The 13422-nt window shown below is 41.8% G+C and overlaps 1 protein-coding gene across 2 annotated transcripts; it reads left to right on the forward strand.

Annotated features, from left to right (window-relative positions):
- The first annotated feature begins 3 nt into the window (after window positions 1–3).
- Window positions 4–7939, forward strand: LOC109865766 (uncharacterized). 2 transcript variants are annotated; one of them, XM_020454198.2, is made up of 6 exons: window positions 4–126; window positions 290–388; window positions 3767–4367; window positions 4506–4619; window positions 4764–6022; window positions 6206–7939. In XM_020454198.2, exons 3-6 carry the CDS (start codon window positions 3772–3774, stop codon window positions 6289–6291), a joined length of 2055 nt encoding a protein of 684 aa, XP_020309787.1. In that variant the 5' UTR covers window positions 4–126; window positions 290–388; window positions 3767–3771; the 3' UTR covers window positions 6292–7939. The 2 variants fall into 2 exon arrangements, with proteins under 2 accessions (XP_020309787.1, XP_020309788.1); XM_020454199.2 differs by having other exon boundaries at window positions 280–388; window positions 6206–7928.
- The last annotated feature ends 5483 nt before the right edge of the window (window positions 7940–13422 follow it).

Genomic DNA, 13422 nt, shown 5'->3' on the forward strand with positions numbered 1-13422 from the left:
AAAGATTCGTGATTTTTTATTTTGTCAATAATGTAATAGGCATATAAATAAGTGTTTTAGCCTATTTTTTTGTTTTTGAGAAGATGACAACCGAATGTATAGGTCGAATGGAGAGCTCTCTTGAAGGTGATTTGCTCACTCCCACTTCAATTAGTTTGACCAATTTCCTAATGATTTTCTCTCTACAAACTGACACCATTAACTATCATTTTCTGCAACAGTAGTTGAATTTGACGTGATTTATTTCCTGTGTGATATTAACACTGTTAAATTTATGAGACCTTTTTAGGGTTCTCAAGATTGCCTCCCACCCAGGTCCAAACACTTGCCAGCAGCTATTTTTAACCAGAGATTAAGTTCAGAAACAGTGATACCCTCACCGTTTACAGTAAGTGGACTACTGTAGCCCTACAACTATTTTAATCGACATCTTTCTATTTTGAAAATGCTAAAATTAAATAGCTGGAATTACACCTGATATGACTTACCAGATAAACTTTCAAGCGCCCATGTGCAAAATCTACAGTCATTTTCAATATGGTGCTTTATAAACCCAGTTGTTGCCAACTTTTTGATGGATGTTAAGAGTGCAGGTGCAGTGTCAAGGCAAATCTTCTTTGAAAGTGCTTTATTAGTAAATTATGAAATATCCTTATCTGGGTATGCAGCACATTGAACAATTACCCAGATCATGATGTAAATCAACCGCCATACAATAAACTGTAGATCAGAATGTTCCTTAAAAAGCTACGTATATACAATGTCACAATTTGACACCTGAGCTGAGACCTGCATATGAGACTTTGAATGTATCTGGCTGTCATGAACTGAAGCTAAAATCCTTAATTGTAACAATAACAAAGCAGTTGCCCTGCCTGTTTTGGCAAAAGCTGAGGGTTGGGCATGGAGAAATGCAACCACTCAAATTCATAGAGCTATGGATGCAAGGCCTGACCATCCATGATATCAAAATAATAGTTATAACCATGTTTTGAGGCTGTACAGTGATTGTTTACATTCAAGCTGTTTACAAACATTGGCATAAACCAAGCTAATATTTGGGGTTCTGATGGGGTACAACAGTTAATCAAAGCTCATAAGGCATTTACACTGAGTATACCAAACATTAGGAACACCTTCCTAGTACTGAGTTGACTCCAATGCTTCCCACAGTTGTGTCAAGTTGGCTGGATGTCCTTTGGGTGGTGGACCATTCTGGATACACATGGGAAGCTGTTGAGTGTGAAAAAACAACCAGCCTGGCACCTATTACCATACCCAGTTCAAAGGCACTTACATTTTTTTGTCTTGCCCATTCCCCCTCTAAATGGCACACAAACATAATCCATATCTCAATTGTCTCAAGGCTTAAAAATCCTTCTTTATTCTGTCTCCTGCCCTTCATCTACACTGATTGAAGTGGATTTAACAAGTGACATCAATAAGGGATCATAGCTTTCACCTGGATTCACCTGGTCAGGCGATGTCATGGAAAGAGCAGGTGTTCTTAATGTTTAGTATAATCAGTGTATAAGTTGTATTCTTGAAGAATCAATGGGTATATATCATTAATTTATAAGTCCAAAAATGTATTCTAGCTTTACCTTACACTGCTAGAAATATTTGTATTTACATAATAACAATGATAACACAATTACTATTGCGTGTGGAAGCTATGAGAATCTGAGAACCTCGCCCCCTGCTCTCAACAGCAGCCCTATCAGCTGACATTTGACCCGAGCCACCGTGCCTTAGCCCTTAGCAGGGAGCAAAAACCCAAATGGCTGAAGATCACAAAGTCTTAGTAGTAAGAAACATTGTTTTGAGGCATATAAAAAGGAATGAAGGTGGAGCACATCTCAGACTCATTTACCTTTAAACTTTTAGCAAAAGTTATTTTGTTAAATTTGAAATAGGTAGCCTAAATTGACTGAACTCCATCTGCAGGATTCAGAGCATTAAGGTATATACAGTGCCTTGCGAAAGTATTCGGCCCCCTTGAACTTTGCGACCTTTTGCCACATTTCAGGCTTCAAACATAAAGATATAAAACTGTATTTTTTGGTGAAGAATCAACAACAAGTGGGACACAATCATGAAGTGGAACGACATTTATTGGATATTTCAAACTTTTTTTACAAATCAAAAACAGAAAAATTGGGCGTGCAAAATTATTCAGCCCCTTTACTTTCAGTGCAGCAAACTCTCTCCAGAAGTTCAGTGAGGATCTCTGAATGATCCAATGTTGACCTAAATGACTAATGATGATAATACAATCCACCTGTGTGTAATCAAGTCTCCGTATAAATGCACCTGCACTGTGATAGTCTCAGAGGTCCGTTAAAAGCGCAGAGAGCATCATGAAGAACAAGGAACACACCAGGCAGGTCCGAGATACTGTTGTGAAGAAGTTTAAAGCCGGATTTGGATACAAAAAGATTTCCCAAGCTTTAAACATCCCAAGGAGGACTGTGCAAGCGATAATATTGAAATGGAAGGAGTATCAGAACACTGCAAATCTACCAAGACCTGGCCGTCCCTCTAAACTTTCAGCTCATACAAGGAGAAGACTGATCAGAGATGCAGCCAAGAGGCCCATGATCACTCTGGATGAACTGCAGAGATCTACAGCTGAGGTGGGAGACTCTGTCCATAGGACAACAATCAGTCGTATATTGCACAAATCTGGCCTTTATGGAAGAGTGGCAAGAAGAAAGCCATTTCTTAAAGATATCCATAAAAAGTGTTGTTTAAAGTTTGCCACAAGCCACCTGGGAGACACACCAAACACGTGGAAGAAGGTGCTCTGGTCAGATGAAACCAAAATTGAACTTTTTGGCAACAATGCAAAACGTTATGTTTGGCGTAAAAGCAACACAGCTCATCACCCTGAACACCCTATCCCCACTGTCAAACATGGTGGTGGCAGCATCATGGTTTGGGCCTGCTTTTCTTCAGCAGGGACAGGGAAGTTGGTTAAAATTGATGGGAAGATGGATGGAGCCAAATACAGGACCATTCTGGAAGAAAACCTGATGGAGTCTGCAAAAGACCTGAGACTGGGACGGAGATTTGTCTTCCAACAAGACAATGATCCAAAACATAAAGCAAAATCTACAATGGAATGGTTCAAAAATAAACATATCCAGGTGTTAGAATGGCCAAGTCAAAGTCCAGACCTGAATCCAATCGAGAATCTGTGGAAAGAACTGAAAACCGCTGTTCACAAATGCTCTCCATCCAACCTCACTGAGCTCGAGCTGTTTTGCAAGGAGGAATGGGAAAGAATTTCAGTCTCTCGATGTGCAAAACTGATAGAGACATACCCCAAGCGACTTACAGCTGTAATTAAAAAAGGTGGCGCTACAAAGTATTAACTTAAGGGGGCTGAATAATTTTGCACGCCCAATTTTTCAGTTTTTGATTTGTTAAAAAAGTTTGAAATATCCAATAAATGTCGTTCCACTTCATGATTGTGTCCCACTTGTTGTTGATTCTTCACAAAAAAAATGCAGTTTTATATCTTTGTTTGAAGCCTGAAATGTGGCAAAAGGTCGCAAAGTTCAAGGGGGCCGAATACTTTCGCAAGGCACTGTATTTGTTTTATACATCTTTCTGGGTATTGATCATTGATCTTCTGGGAACAGATCTGTGTAATAGGTGATTAGTAAAGTCGTTTTACTGTACTTATCTTCAATAGAGACCCTGTAAAGTACTTTGAGACAAAGCCTTTAGCCTTCCTAAACTGCATCTTCTTATTTCTCAGAGGAAATGAGACAGTTATTGGGCCAATACATCTCAGACACCCTCAGCTATGTCCACACAGTGAAGGAATTCTGTGACGGGCATCCAAGGTGGATCCTGCAGAGAAAGGAGGAACAATCCAAGATGAAAAACATCAAGGAAATGGCAGACAGAATCGATCTTAAATTCGGCCGAGTCTTGAATGCAGAAGACAAGACCAAGGCATTAGGAGAGTTCACGAAAGACTATCTGACCCAGGTGACTGCAAACCGTAGGCTTAAGAAGCTGGAGAAGGAGCTGGAAGCTGTACTGAAGGACACTCTCAATGGGCTGGAGGAGCTGGACTGCTTCATGGATGCTGTGGAGAGGCTGGTGGTCACCTCTCTGTTTGTATTTGCTGATGAAAACCGGTTGTGTCCTCTGCCTCAGGGGAGGGAACCAGCAAGTGTCCGAGCTGTCATCACCTCCGCTAGAATGACCTGTCCTCTCCTCATCCACTTTAAGAGGGATGCTTCAGCCTTCTTTTCCCCATGCCTCCTCAATGTGGAGGTGCTGCATGTGTACTTGGAAAATTACATACACATCTCTGAGCAGCTGTGTGAGAGAATGGGATTGGGAAAAACGTAAGTGGAAATCAGTTTAAATAATTTAACACAATATTGGTTTCAGACATATTTATTTATATTTTTTACGTAACATTATAGCAACTTCTGCTGTAGCTGAAAAGTGCTTTCTAAATAACTTTTTATTATCAATATTAGAAAAACATTTTGCCGAGAGAAGAATGACAACTTGATGATTGACACCAGCACTGAAGTGAATGAAAAGTCCATGCAGACCATGTTTAACCATTTGCGCAATTTGAATGATATCAGGTAAACCTTTACAGTTTTGTTTTATGTTACATTTGCAAATACTAGCTTACTAACACTGAGGGTACACATTTCTGATCATTCATCGATTCCAGCTACATGTTTCAATGTCTCTGATGAAAACGTGGAATATGTTTCTCCTGCTAGGATGGATCAGCACTTCAGACTGACGTTCCTGTTCCAGGAGTCTGCCCTGCACTTCATTGGTCTGTTCAGTCAGCGCCACTCCAGAATGCTGGACTGTCTAAAAGAGCTGGAAAGGAGAGCTGGCAAACTAAATAAGATGAAGAAAGGGGGTTATATCTCCAGTGTGGTAGGCAGTGCAGTGGGGGCGACAGGAGGGGCTCTGACCATCGCAGGCCTTTGTCTTGCCCCTGTTACTGCTGGGCTGTCACTGGGGCTCACCATCGCAGGGATTGGAATGGGTGTGACCAGTGGGGTCAACAGTCTAACCACCGGTGTTACAAAGGTGGCATTTAAAAGCTACCAAAACAAGAAAGCCAATACAATCTTTCAATGTTTCTTGGAGGACATGCAAAGACTCCATGGTAGTCTGGAGAAGGTGGCCAGCAACATTTGCCCTTTGGAGCCGAAGGTGGTGGCATTAGTGGTTGGGAAGAATATAGGCAAAGGTGGTGCGAGTTTAGGAAAGAAGATCAATGCCATAGTAAAAAATACCTCTGCAATAGAGGCCTTAATGGGAAAAGGCATGGTTATGGGTGCAGGCAAGGTGGGACTCCAAGAGGGCAAAACATTTGCTGCAGATTTACCTGACATTGGGATGTTGGCACAAGGCACTCCACTCGCCCTCTCTAGGACATTAAGGCAATGCGCTGTGGCCTCAAATGCCCTATTCATTGGCCTGGACATCATCACTATCTGTAAAGACAGTGTCAGCCTGGCCAAAGGCAGCAAGAGCAAGAGATCCCAGCTCATCCGAGCCAGAGCAGCACTGTGGCGCACAGAGATTGACTCATGTCAGAGGATCCATGACTCACTGTGCCAAGGCATCTGGAGGTTCAGTAAGAGTCAGCGAATCCTGAAGAAACCATTTTACCTTGTGAAGGAGTTAGAAAGTCTAGAGCCGCTTGTGGAGATGGGACTCGTGGAGCAGCCTGCGAAGGAGATGGAAACTCTTGGGCAGCCTGAGGATGATATAGAAACTCTGGTGCCGCCTATGGAGGAGACGAGACTCCTGGGGCAGCCTATGGAGGAGATGAGACTCCTGGGGCAGTCTATGAAGAAGATGAGACTCCCATGGCTGCCTATGGAGGAGACGAGACTCATGGGGCAGCCTATGGAGGAGACGAGACTCATGGGGCAGCCTATGGAGGAGACGAGACTCATGGGGCAGCCTATGGAGGAGACGAGACTTCTGGGGCAGCCTATGGAGGAGATAGAAAAAGGTACAAAAGTAGTTAAATGGATTTGCCCTAAAACATGTCACATGCTGTACACAGCAGATGTTGAATGATATTATGTCAAGTATTAGCAAAAATACTCAAGCTCTACTAAGTTTTTGAATTTCACCAAGCTGGCATTGCCATTGGTTAATTAATTGCTTTATCATTAAAATTCCCTGTCTCTAGGTTTTTCTGACTGGATGTGGCATTCGGGCATGATGTTGTTGCTGTTGCTGTTAGCATATGTATGGGCTGAGAACATTTCTAAGTAGTAATGGAGAATATCAAGAAGTCAACACACCTGCCGTTTGGACTGCATCGTTTCCTGTGCATCACTTCCTGTACGACTTAATTGCTTAACATGTAGATTTGAAATGTTTACTGTGTATGGTTTTAAAGCTACTTGGACTTGAGAACAGATATTTTTAAATTAAATGTATTTAAGATTATTACAATTTTAATTCAAACTACCCCTTTATCTGGGCGGTGTTCATGTTGTGGAATAGTCAGATCTAATTGGTACTAGTTGTACCAACTGAACATAGCTGTTCTACGTCAGATTCTAGAACTTTTCACTGTACATTGATGTAGTGTAACAATTTGTTTTAGTTTCAAAAGAGTTTAATCCACATTATATTGTTGAGAAAATCTAATAGGCCTGCATAGTTATTTCAGCATGGTTAATCATTTCTGAAACGTATAGGCATGTACTGCCCTCTAGTGTATTCTACTCATGTGACATGTCTTGCTGTTATTGATTGTTACTCACTTCAGTTAAGATATGTGCAGATAAAAGTGCATTATTTTCTACTTTAGCAATGTTTAAATATCCATACATAGTTCAATTACAGAACTCCAGAGATGACATTTACAGAAACAGTGATACCCTCACTGCTTACAGTAGACTACTATAGCCCTACAACTATTTTGATTCACAACTTTCTCATTTAAAAATGCTAAAATAACTGGAATACACCTACTATTATTTGGCAGATTAACTTGTACAGAAATAAATTAACCACATAGGCAAAGAAAATTACACCAAAAATATCTAAGTGCTTTTGGCCAACATTATGATCTACACTCAACGGACAGTTTATTAGGTACACCCATCATTGTGCGTCCCAAGATGCCGATCTTCACACCACTGTGCCGTTATTTGCCTGTTTGTGGCCTGCCTGTTAGCTTGCACGATTCTTGCCATTCTCCTTCGACCTATTCAACAAGCTGTTTTTGCACACAGGACTGCAGCTGACTGGATGTTTTTTGTTTGTCGCATCATTCTCAGTCAATCCTAGACACTGTTGTGCGTGAAAAGCCCAGGAGGGCGGCCAATTCTGAGATACTGGATCTGGCGCGCCTGGCACCGACGATCATACCACGCTCAAAGTCGCTTAGGTCAGCTATTTTGTCTATTCTAACGTTCAATCAAACAGTGACTGAATGCCTCGATGCCTGTCTGTCTGCTTTATATAGCAAGCCACTCACTGTGTGTAGGAGCGAAACATTTTCATGAACAGGGTGATGTACCTAATAAACGGTCCAGTATGTATGTTACAGGTGTAATTACAGAGCTGGTCTAAAAAAAACTGCCACTACATTACAGTACAGTATTAACACTTCCTCCCATTTAGAATTGTATGACAAGACAACAAATAATGATTCTATCTGAGAATGTAATTAATGCCGATTGTTTGCCAATGAACCAATCAAAATGTTGTAACAGTAGTGACAGAAACGGCAATAACATTTAGTAAATTCAGATTTAATACAATATTATCCCATCCTAAAAGCCAATGTTATATTTTTTTCTACCATTTTTCCAGAACATAACTTATACATAACTTTAAATGAGTTGTTAAAAAGACCAAAATCTCAATATACAATAAACATATTTATCATACAAACTCCAAGTGACGTTTCAAATGTTTACTCAGGGAAGATGTCCAGCTTAATACATACATTCAATCCAGTGCAGTGTCCACTTAAACCCTGAGCTCTCGCCCCCTCCATTCCACAAAGACATACTTCAGTACTTTTCCATCAACCAGGATTTTTCCATTATCCTCTGTGCATATTACATGACTTCTCATCAGTCTGGAGAGTCCTTGAGTTATTGGGAGTACACATTCCTACAGTCCACTGCAGTCACCTAAATAATTGCACTCTTCAAATACACAAAGAGCTTGAACCGAACACTACTTTCAATCTCTAAGAATATAAAAACAATCTATTCATTCTAAGAGTATATAATGATATTAAACAGTAATATAAAACAGTCATTTTCAATTATCAGTGTAAAGAAAAAGTTAAAGGAAAGTATTGACTAGGGTTGCAAAGGGTCGGAAACTTTCCGGAAAATTTCCATGGGAAGTTAAGCCCGGGAATATTTCTTAAATTCATCAAAAAAGTTAGGTTATAACAGTGAACCTTTTTTGTGGGATACACATAAGGCAATTCTAGGTTTTGTGGCATATTTTAGTTAAACTATCATCAATTCAATGGAATTGCAAACCTCTGCATGCACAGTGCATTCTTCCATCACATGTGCAGTGCATTCTTCCATCACATGTACAGTGCACTCTTCCATCACATGTACAGCTGATTCTCAAAATCTTGAGCCCACACCACTACACTGTCTGAGCCAAGGACTACATGCTTTCTGGTAAGTTTTGATTACAATACTGGGTGGGGTGAATATATTTTATATGACATACATGCTTTTTTGTTAACTAGTAAATAGTAGCCTACAGCAAAGTGTGTTTAAATCATGTTAACAATTTCTGCTAGTTAGTTTTTGCTACCATGTGGATTTTAGCTTGCTTGAGCCTGCTAACTGAGGAGTGTTAATTCACCTGTTTCCATACATGTTTCATTTTAAAACATTTCTCTTACAAAGGAGTTGTTTAATCTTACTGCTTAACCGTTTATATGTACATAGAATTGTATTGGTTTTTTTTTACAATTTTTTTTCTAATCTATACATGAAAATGCCATGGGCACTATCTGATGTGTGGAGACATTTCACTGCAGCTAATATAGAAGGAAAAGCTGTGTACATTTTCAAATACTGTGCCAATGCAACAAAGATGCAGAATCATCTGGCCAAGTGCATAAAGTTCCCTCAGAGCTCACAACAAGCAACCTCTGACAAAAGTCCCTCTATTTCTAGTCGAGGTGAAAATGATGAATCGGACACCTTATCTATAGCAACAGATCATGGTCGTCCTGGAATCAGAAGTTTTTTTGACTCAATGGACGAACGTAGTCAGAGAAATGCTGATGAATGTCTTGCTCGGGCTGTGTATGCAACTGGTTAACCTCTGATGCTCACAGGCAATGTGTATTGAAAGAGATTTCTGAATGTTCTTCGCCCAGCATACACCCCTCCAACCAGAAATGCTTTATCTACTCATTTGCTGGATGCAGAGTTAAATAGAGTTCAAGTGAAGGTCAAGCCAATCATAGAAAAAACAGACTGTATTGCAATCATCTCTGATGGGGGGGTTGAATGCAAGGAATAATTAACTACATCATCCTCCACCCCTCAACCAGTATTCTACGAGAGCACAGACACAAGGGACAACATACACACCTGTCTCCACATTGCAGATGAGCTGAAGGCAGTCATCAATGACCTTGGACCACTGAAGGTATTTGCACGTGTCATGCCCACTTCACAACTGTCAGTGTGTTTGGACCATGATAGTTTTTGGTGATGCGGACAAGCTCTCAACCTGCTCCACTACAGCCCCGTCGATGAGAATGAGGGCGTGCTCGGTCCTCCTTTTCCTGTAGTCCACAATCATCTCCTTTGTCTTGATCACGTTGAGGGAGAGGCTGTTGTCCTGGCACCACACGGCCAGGTCTCTGACCTCCCTATACGCTGTCTCATCATTGTCGGTGATCAGGCCTACCACTGTTGAGTCATTGGCAAACTTGATGACTGTGTTGTAGTCGTGCCTGGCCATGCAGTCACGAGTGAACAGGGAGTACAGGAGTGGACTGAGACATGCACCCCTGAGGTGCCCCCGTGTTGAGGATCAGCATGGCGGATGTGTTGTTACCTATCCTTACCACCTGGGGGCGGCCCGTCAAGAAGTCCAGGATCCAGTTGCAGAGAGAGGTGTTTAGTCTCAGGGTCCTTAGCTTAGTGATGAGCTTTGAGGGCACTATGGTGTTGAAACCTGAGCTGTAGTCAATGAATAGAATTCTCACATAGGTGTTCCTGAATCTGTGGATCTGTTGAGGCAGTATGCAAATTGGAGGGGGTCTAGGGTTTCTGGGATAATGGTGTTGATGTGAGCCATGACCAGCCTTTCAAAGCACTTCATGGTTACGGACGTGAGTGCTACGGGTCATTTAGGCAGGTTACCTTAGTGTTCTTGGGCACAGGTACTTTGGTGGTCTGCTTGAAACATGTTGGTATTACAGACTCAGTCAGGGACAGGTTGAAAATGTCAGTGAAGACACTTGCCAGTTGGACAGCGCATGCTCGGAGTACACGTCCTTGGGGCGGCAGGGTAGCCTAGTGGTTAGAGAGTTGGATTGACTTGCCTAGTTAAATAAAGGTAAAAAAAAAAAATCCATCTGGCCCTGCGGCCTTGTGAATGTTGACCTGTATAAAGGTCTTACTCACATCGGCTACGGAGAGCGTGATCACACAGTCGTCCGGAACAGCTGATGCTCTCATGAGATTCAGTGTTACTTGCCTCGAAGCGAGCATAGAAGTAATTTATCTTGTCTGGTAGGCTTGTGTCACTGGGCATCTCGTGGCTGCGCTTCCCTTTTGCCCTCATTATATAGGGTGTCAAAAAGACCTGCGAGCAGATTTAATGCAGCCCACGGGTGGTTTTACAACAAAAAAAACAAGCGCAATGATGATAATGACAATGGACCTACATGTGTACAGTCTCTTCACTCTGTCCAGCTCACTTACAATCACAGAAACAAAAGCTAGACAGTCAGGGGGAGTATAGAACATTTTAAAAACATAGGACTATTTCAGTGTGGCTCTCGGACTTTGTTAAAGACTCAGTGTGGCCCACGGGGAAAATGAGTTCACACCCCTGCTATACAGCAATGTTGAGTAATATTATTTGTGTGCATTTATTAGCAAAAAACCTAGTTCCACTGTCACTGATTCATACATCCATACAGTAACATAGTAGTATTCTGTTTAGTTATAGTTCTGATTTAAATGTATACATAATTTAGTCATTATTCATAAAAATCCCTTAACACTTTGTGATGGCCACTACAATACCTTGACTTTGTTGTCCTTAAGCCATTTTGCCACAACTTTGGAAGTATGCTTGGGGTCATTGTCCATTTATCTATCTTGTGAAGCGCACCAGTCCCTCCTGCAGCAAGGCACCCCCACAACATGATGCTGCCACCCCCGTGCTTCACGGTTGGGATGGTGTTCTTCGGCTTGCAAGCCCCCCCCCCCCCTTTTTCCTCCAAACATAACGATGGTCATTATGGCCAAACAGTTCTATTTTTGTTTCATCAGACCAGAGGACATTTCTCCAAAAAGTACGATCTTTGTCCCCATGTGCAGTTGCAAACCGTAGTCTGGCTTTTTTATGGCGGTTTTGGAGCAGTGGCTTCTTCCTTGCTGAGCAGCCTTTCAGGTTATGTCGATATAAGACTCGTTTTACAGTGGATATAGAAACTTTTGTACTTGTTTCCTCCGTCATCTTCACAAGGTCATTTGCTGTTGTTCTGGGATTGATTTGTACTTTTCGCACCAAAGTACATTCATCTCTAGGAGACAGAATGCATCTCCTTCCTGAGCGGTATGACGGCTGCGTGGTCCCATGGTGTTTATACTTGCGTGCTATTGTTTGTACAGATTAACGTGGTACCTTCAGATATTTGGAAATTGCTCCCAATGATGAACCAGACTTGTGGAGGTCTACAAATATTTTTCTGAGGTCTTGGCTGTTTTTTTTTTTCTTCCCATGATGTCAAGCAAAGAGGCACTGAGTTTGAAGGTATACCTTGAAATACATCCACAGGTACACCTCCAATTGACTCAAATAATGCCACTTTTTGCTGGCAGCATACCACCCTGCATACCACTGCTGGCTTGCTTCTGATGCTAAGCAGGGTTGGTCCTGGTCAGTCCCTTGATGGGAGACCAGATGCTGCTGGAAGTGGTGTTGGAGGGCCAGTAGGAGGCACTCTTCCCTCTGGTCTAAAAAATACCCCAGGGCAGTGATTGGGGACACTACCCTGTGTAGGGTGCTGTCTTTCAGATGGATGTTAAATGGGTGTCCTGACTCTCTGATGTCATTGAAGATCCCATGGCACTTATTATAAGAGTAGCGGTGTTAACCTCAGTGTCCTGGCTAAATTCTGAATCTGGCCCTCAAACCCTCACTGTCACCCAGTTTACAATTGGCTCATTCCTCCCCCTCCTCTCCCCTGTAACTATTCCCCAGGTCGTTGCTGTAAATGCTCAGTTAACTTACCTGGTAAAATAATGAATAAATAAAAATTAGGCTATCGAAAGCTTTTAAAGACAAGACATCATTTTCTGGAATTTTCCAAGCTGTTTAAAGGCACAGTCACCTTAGTGTATGTAAACTTCTGACCCACTGGAATTGGGTCAGAGAATTGTGATACAGTGAATTATAAGTTAAATAATCTGTCTGTAAACAATTGTTGGAAAAATTAATTGTGTCATGCTCAAAGTAGATGTCCTAACCGACTTGCCAAATCTATAGTTTGTTAACAAGACATTTGTGGAGTGGTTGAAAAACAAGTTTTAGTTTTAACTACCCAGACTCTGCCTGGAGCTGGCTGTCCGACCAAACTGAGCTACCGGGCAAGAAGGACCTTGGTCAGGGAGGAGACCAAGAACCCAATGACCACTCTGACAGAACTGAAGAGTTATTTGCCTGAGATGGGAGAACCTGCCAGAAGGACAACAGTCTCTACAGTACTTTACCAATCTGGGCTTTATGGGACATTGGCCAGATGGAAGCCATTCCTGAGAAAAAAAAAGGCACATGACAACACCCCTGGAGTTTGGAAAAAGGCATGTGAAAGACTCTGAGATCATAAGGCAAAAGATTATGTGGTCTGATGAGACAATGTGGTTTGATACTATTAACCATGAGATTCTCATCACAAAATTTTCCAAGTTCAACTTTTCCCATGATGCCTTGAGATGGATGAAATCATACCTTGAAGGCAGAACTCAGTATGTCAGAGTGAGCAATGAGCTGTCGCCCACTCTTAGCTATGATGTGGGCGCGCCCCAAGGGTCAATACTGGGGCCCCTCCTGTTCAGCCTGTACATTAATCATCTGCCTTCTGTCTGTACTGGGTCTGAAGTTCAAATGTATGCAGATGATACAGTGATATATGTGCATGCAAAGAGCAAACAACAA

This window comes from Oncorhynchus kisutch, linkage group LG20 (assembly GCF_002021735.2).
Source record: "Oncorhynchus kisutch isolate 150728-3 linkage group LG20, Okis_V2, whole genome shotgun sequence".
Taxonomy (NCBI): domain Eukaryota; kingdom Metazoa; phylum Chordata; class Actinopteri; order Salmoniformes; family Salmonidae; genus Oncorhynchus; species Oncorhynchus kisutch.

Excerpts from the sequence above, each read along its gene's own strand:
- LOC109865766 (XM_020454198.2), top strand. The coding sequence starts at position 3,772 with ATGAGACAGTTATTGGGCCAATACATCTCAGACACCCTCAGCTATGTC. Across the intron at positions 4,368-4,505 it reads AGAATGGGATTGGGAAAAAC|AAAAACATTTTGCCGAGAGA; the intron begins GTAAGTGGAAAT and ends TATCAATATTAG. Across the intron at positions 6,023-6,205 it reads TATGGAGGAGATAGAAAAAG|GTTTTTCTGACTGGATGTGG; the intron begins GTACAAAAGTAG and ends CCCTGTCTCTAG.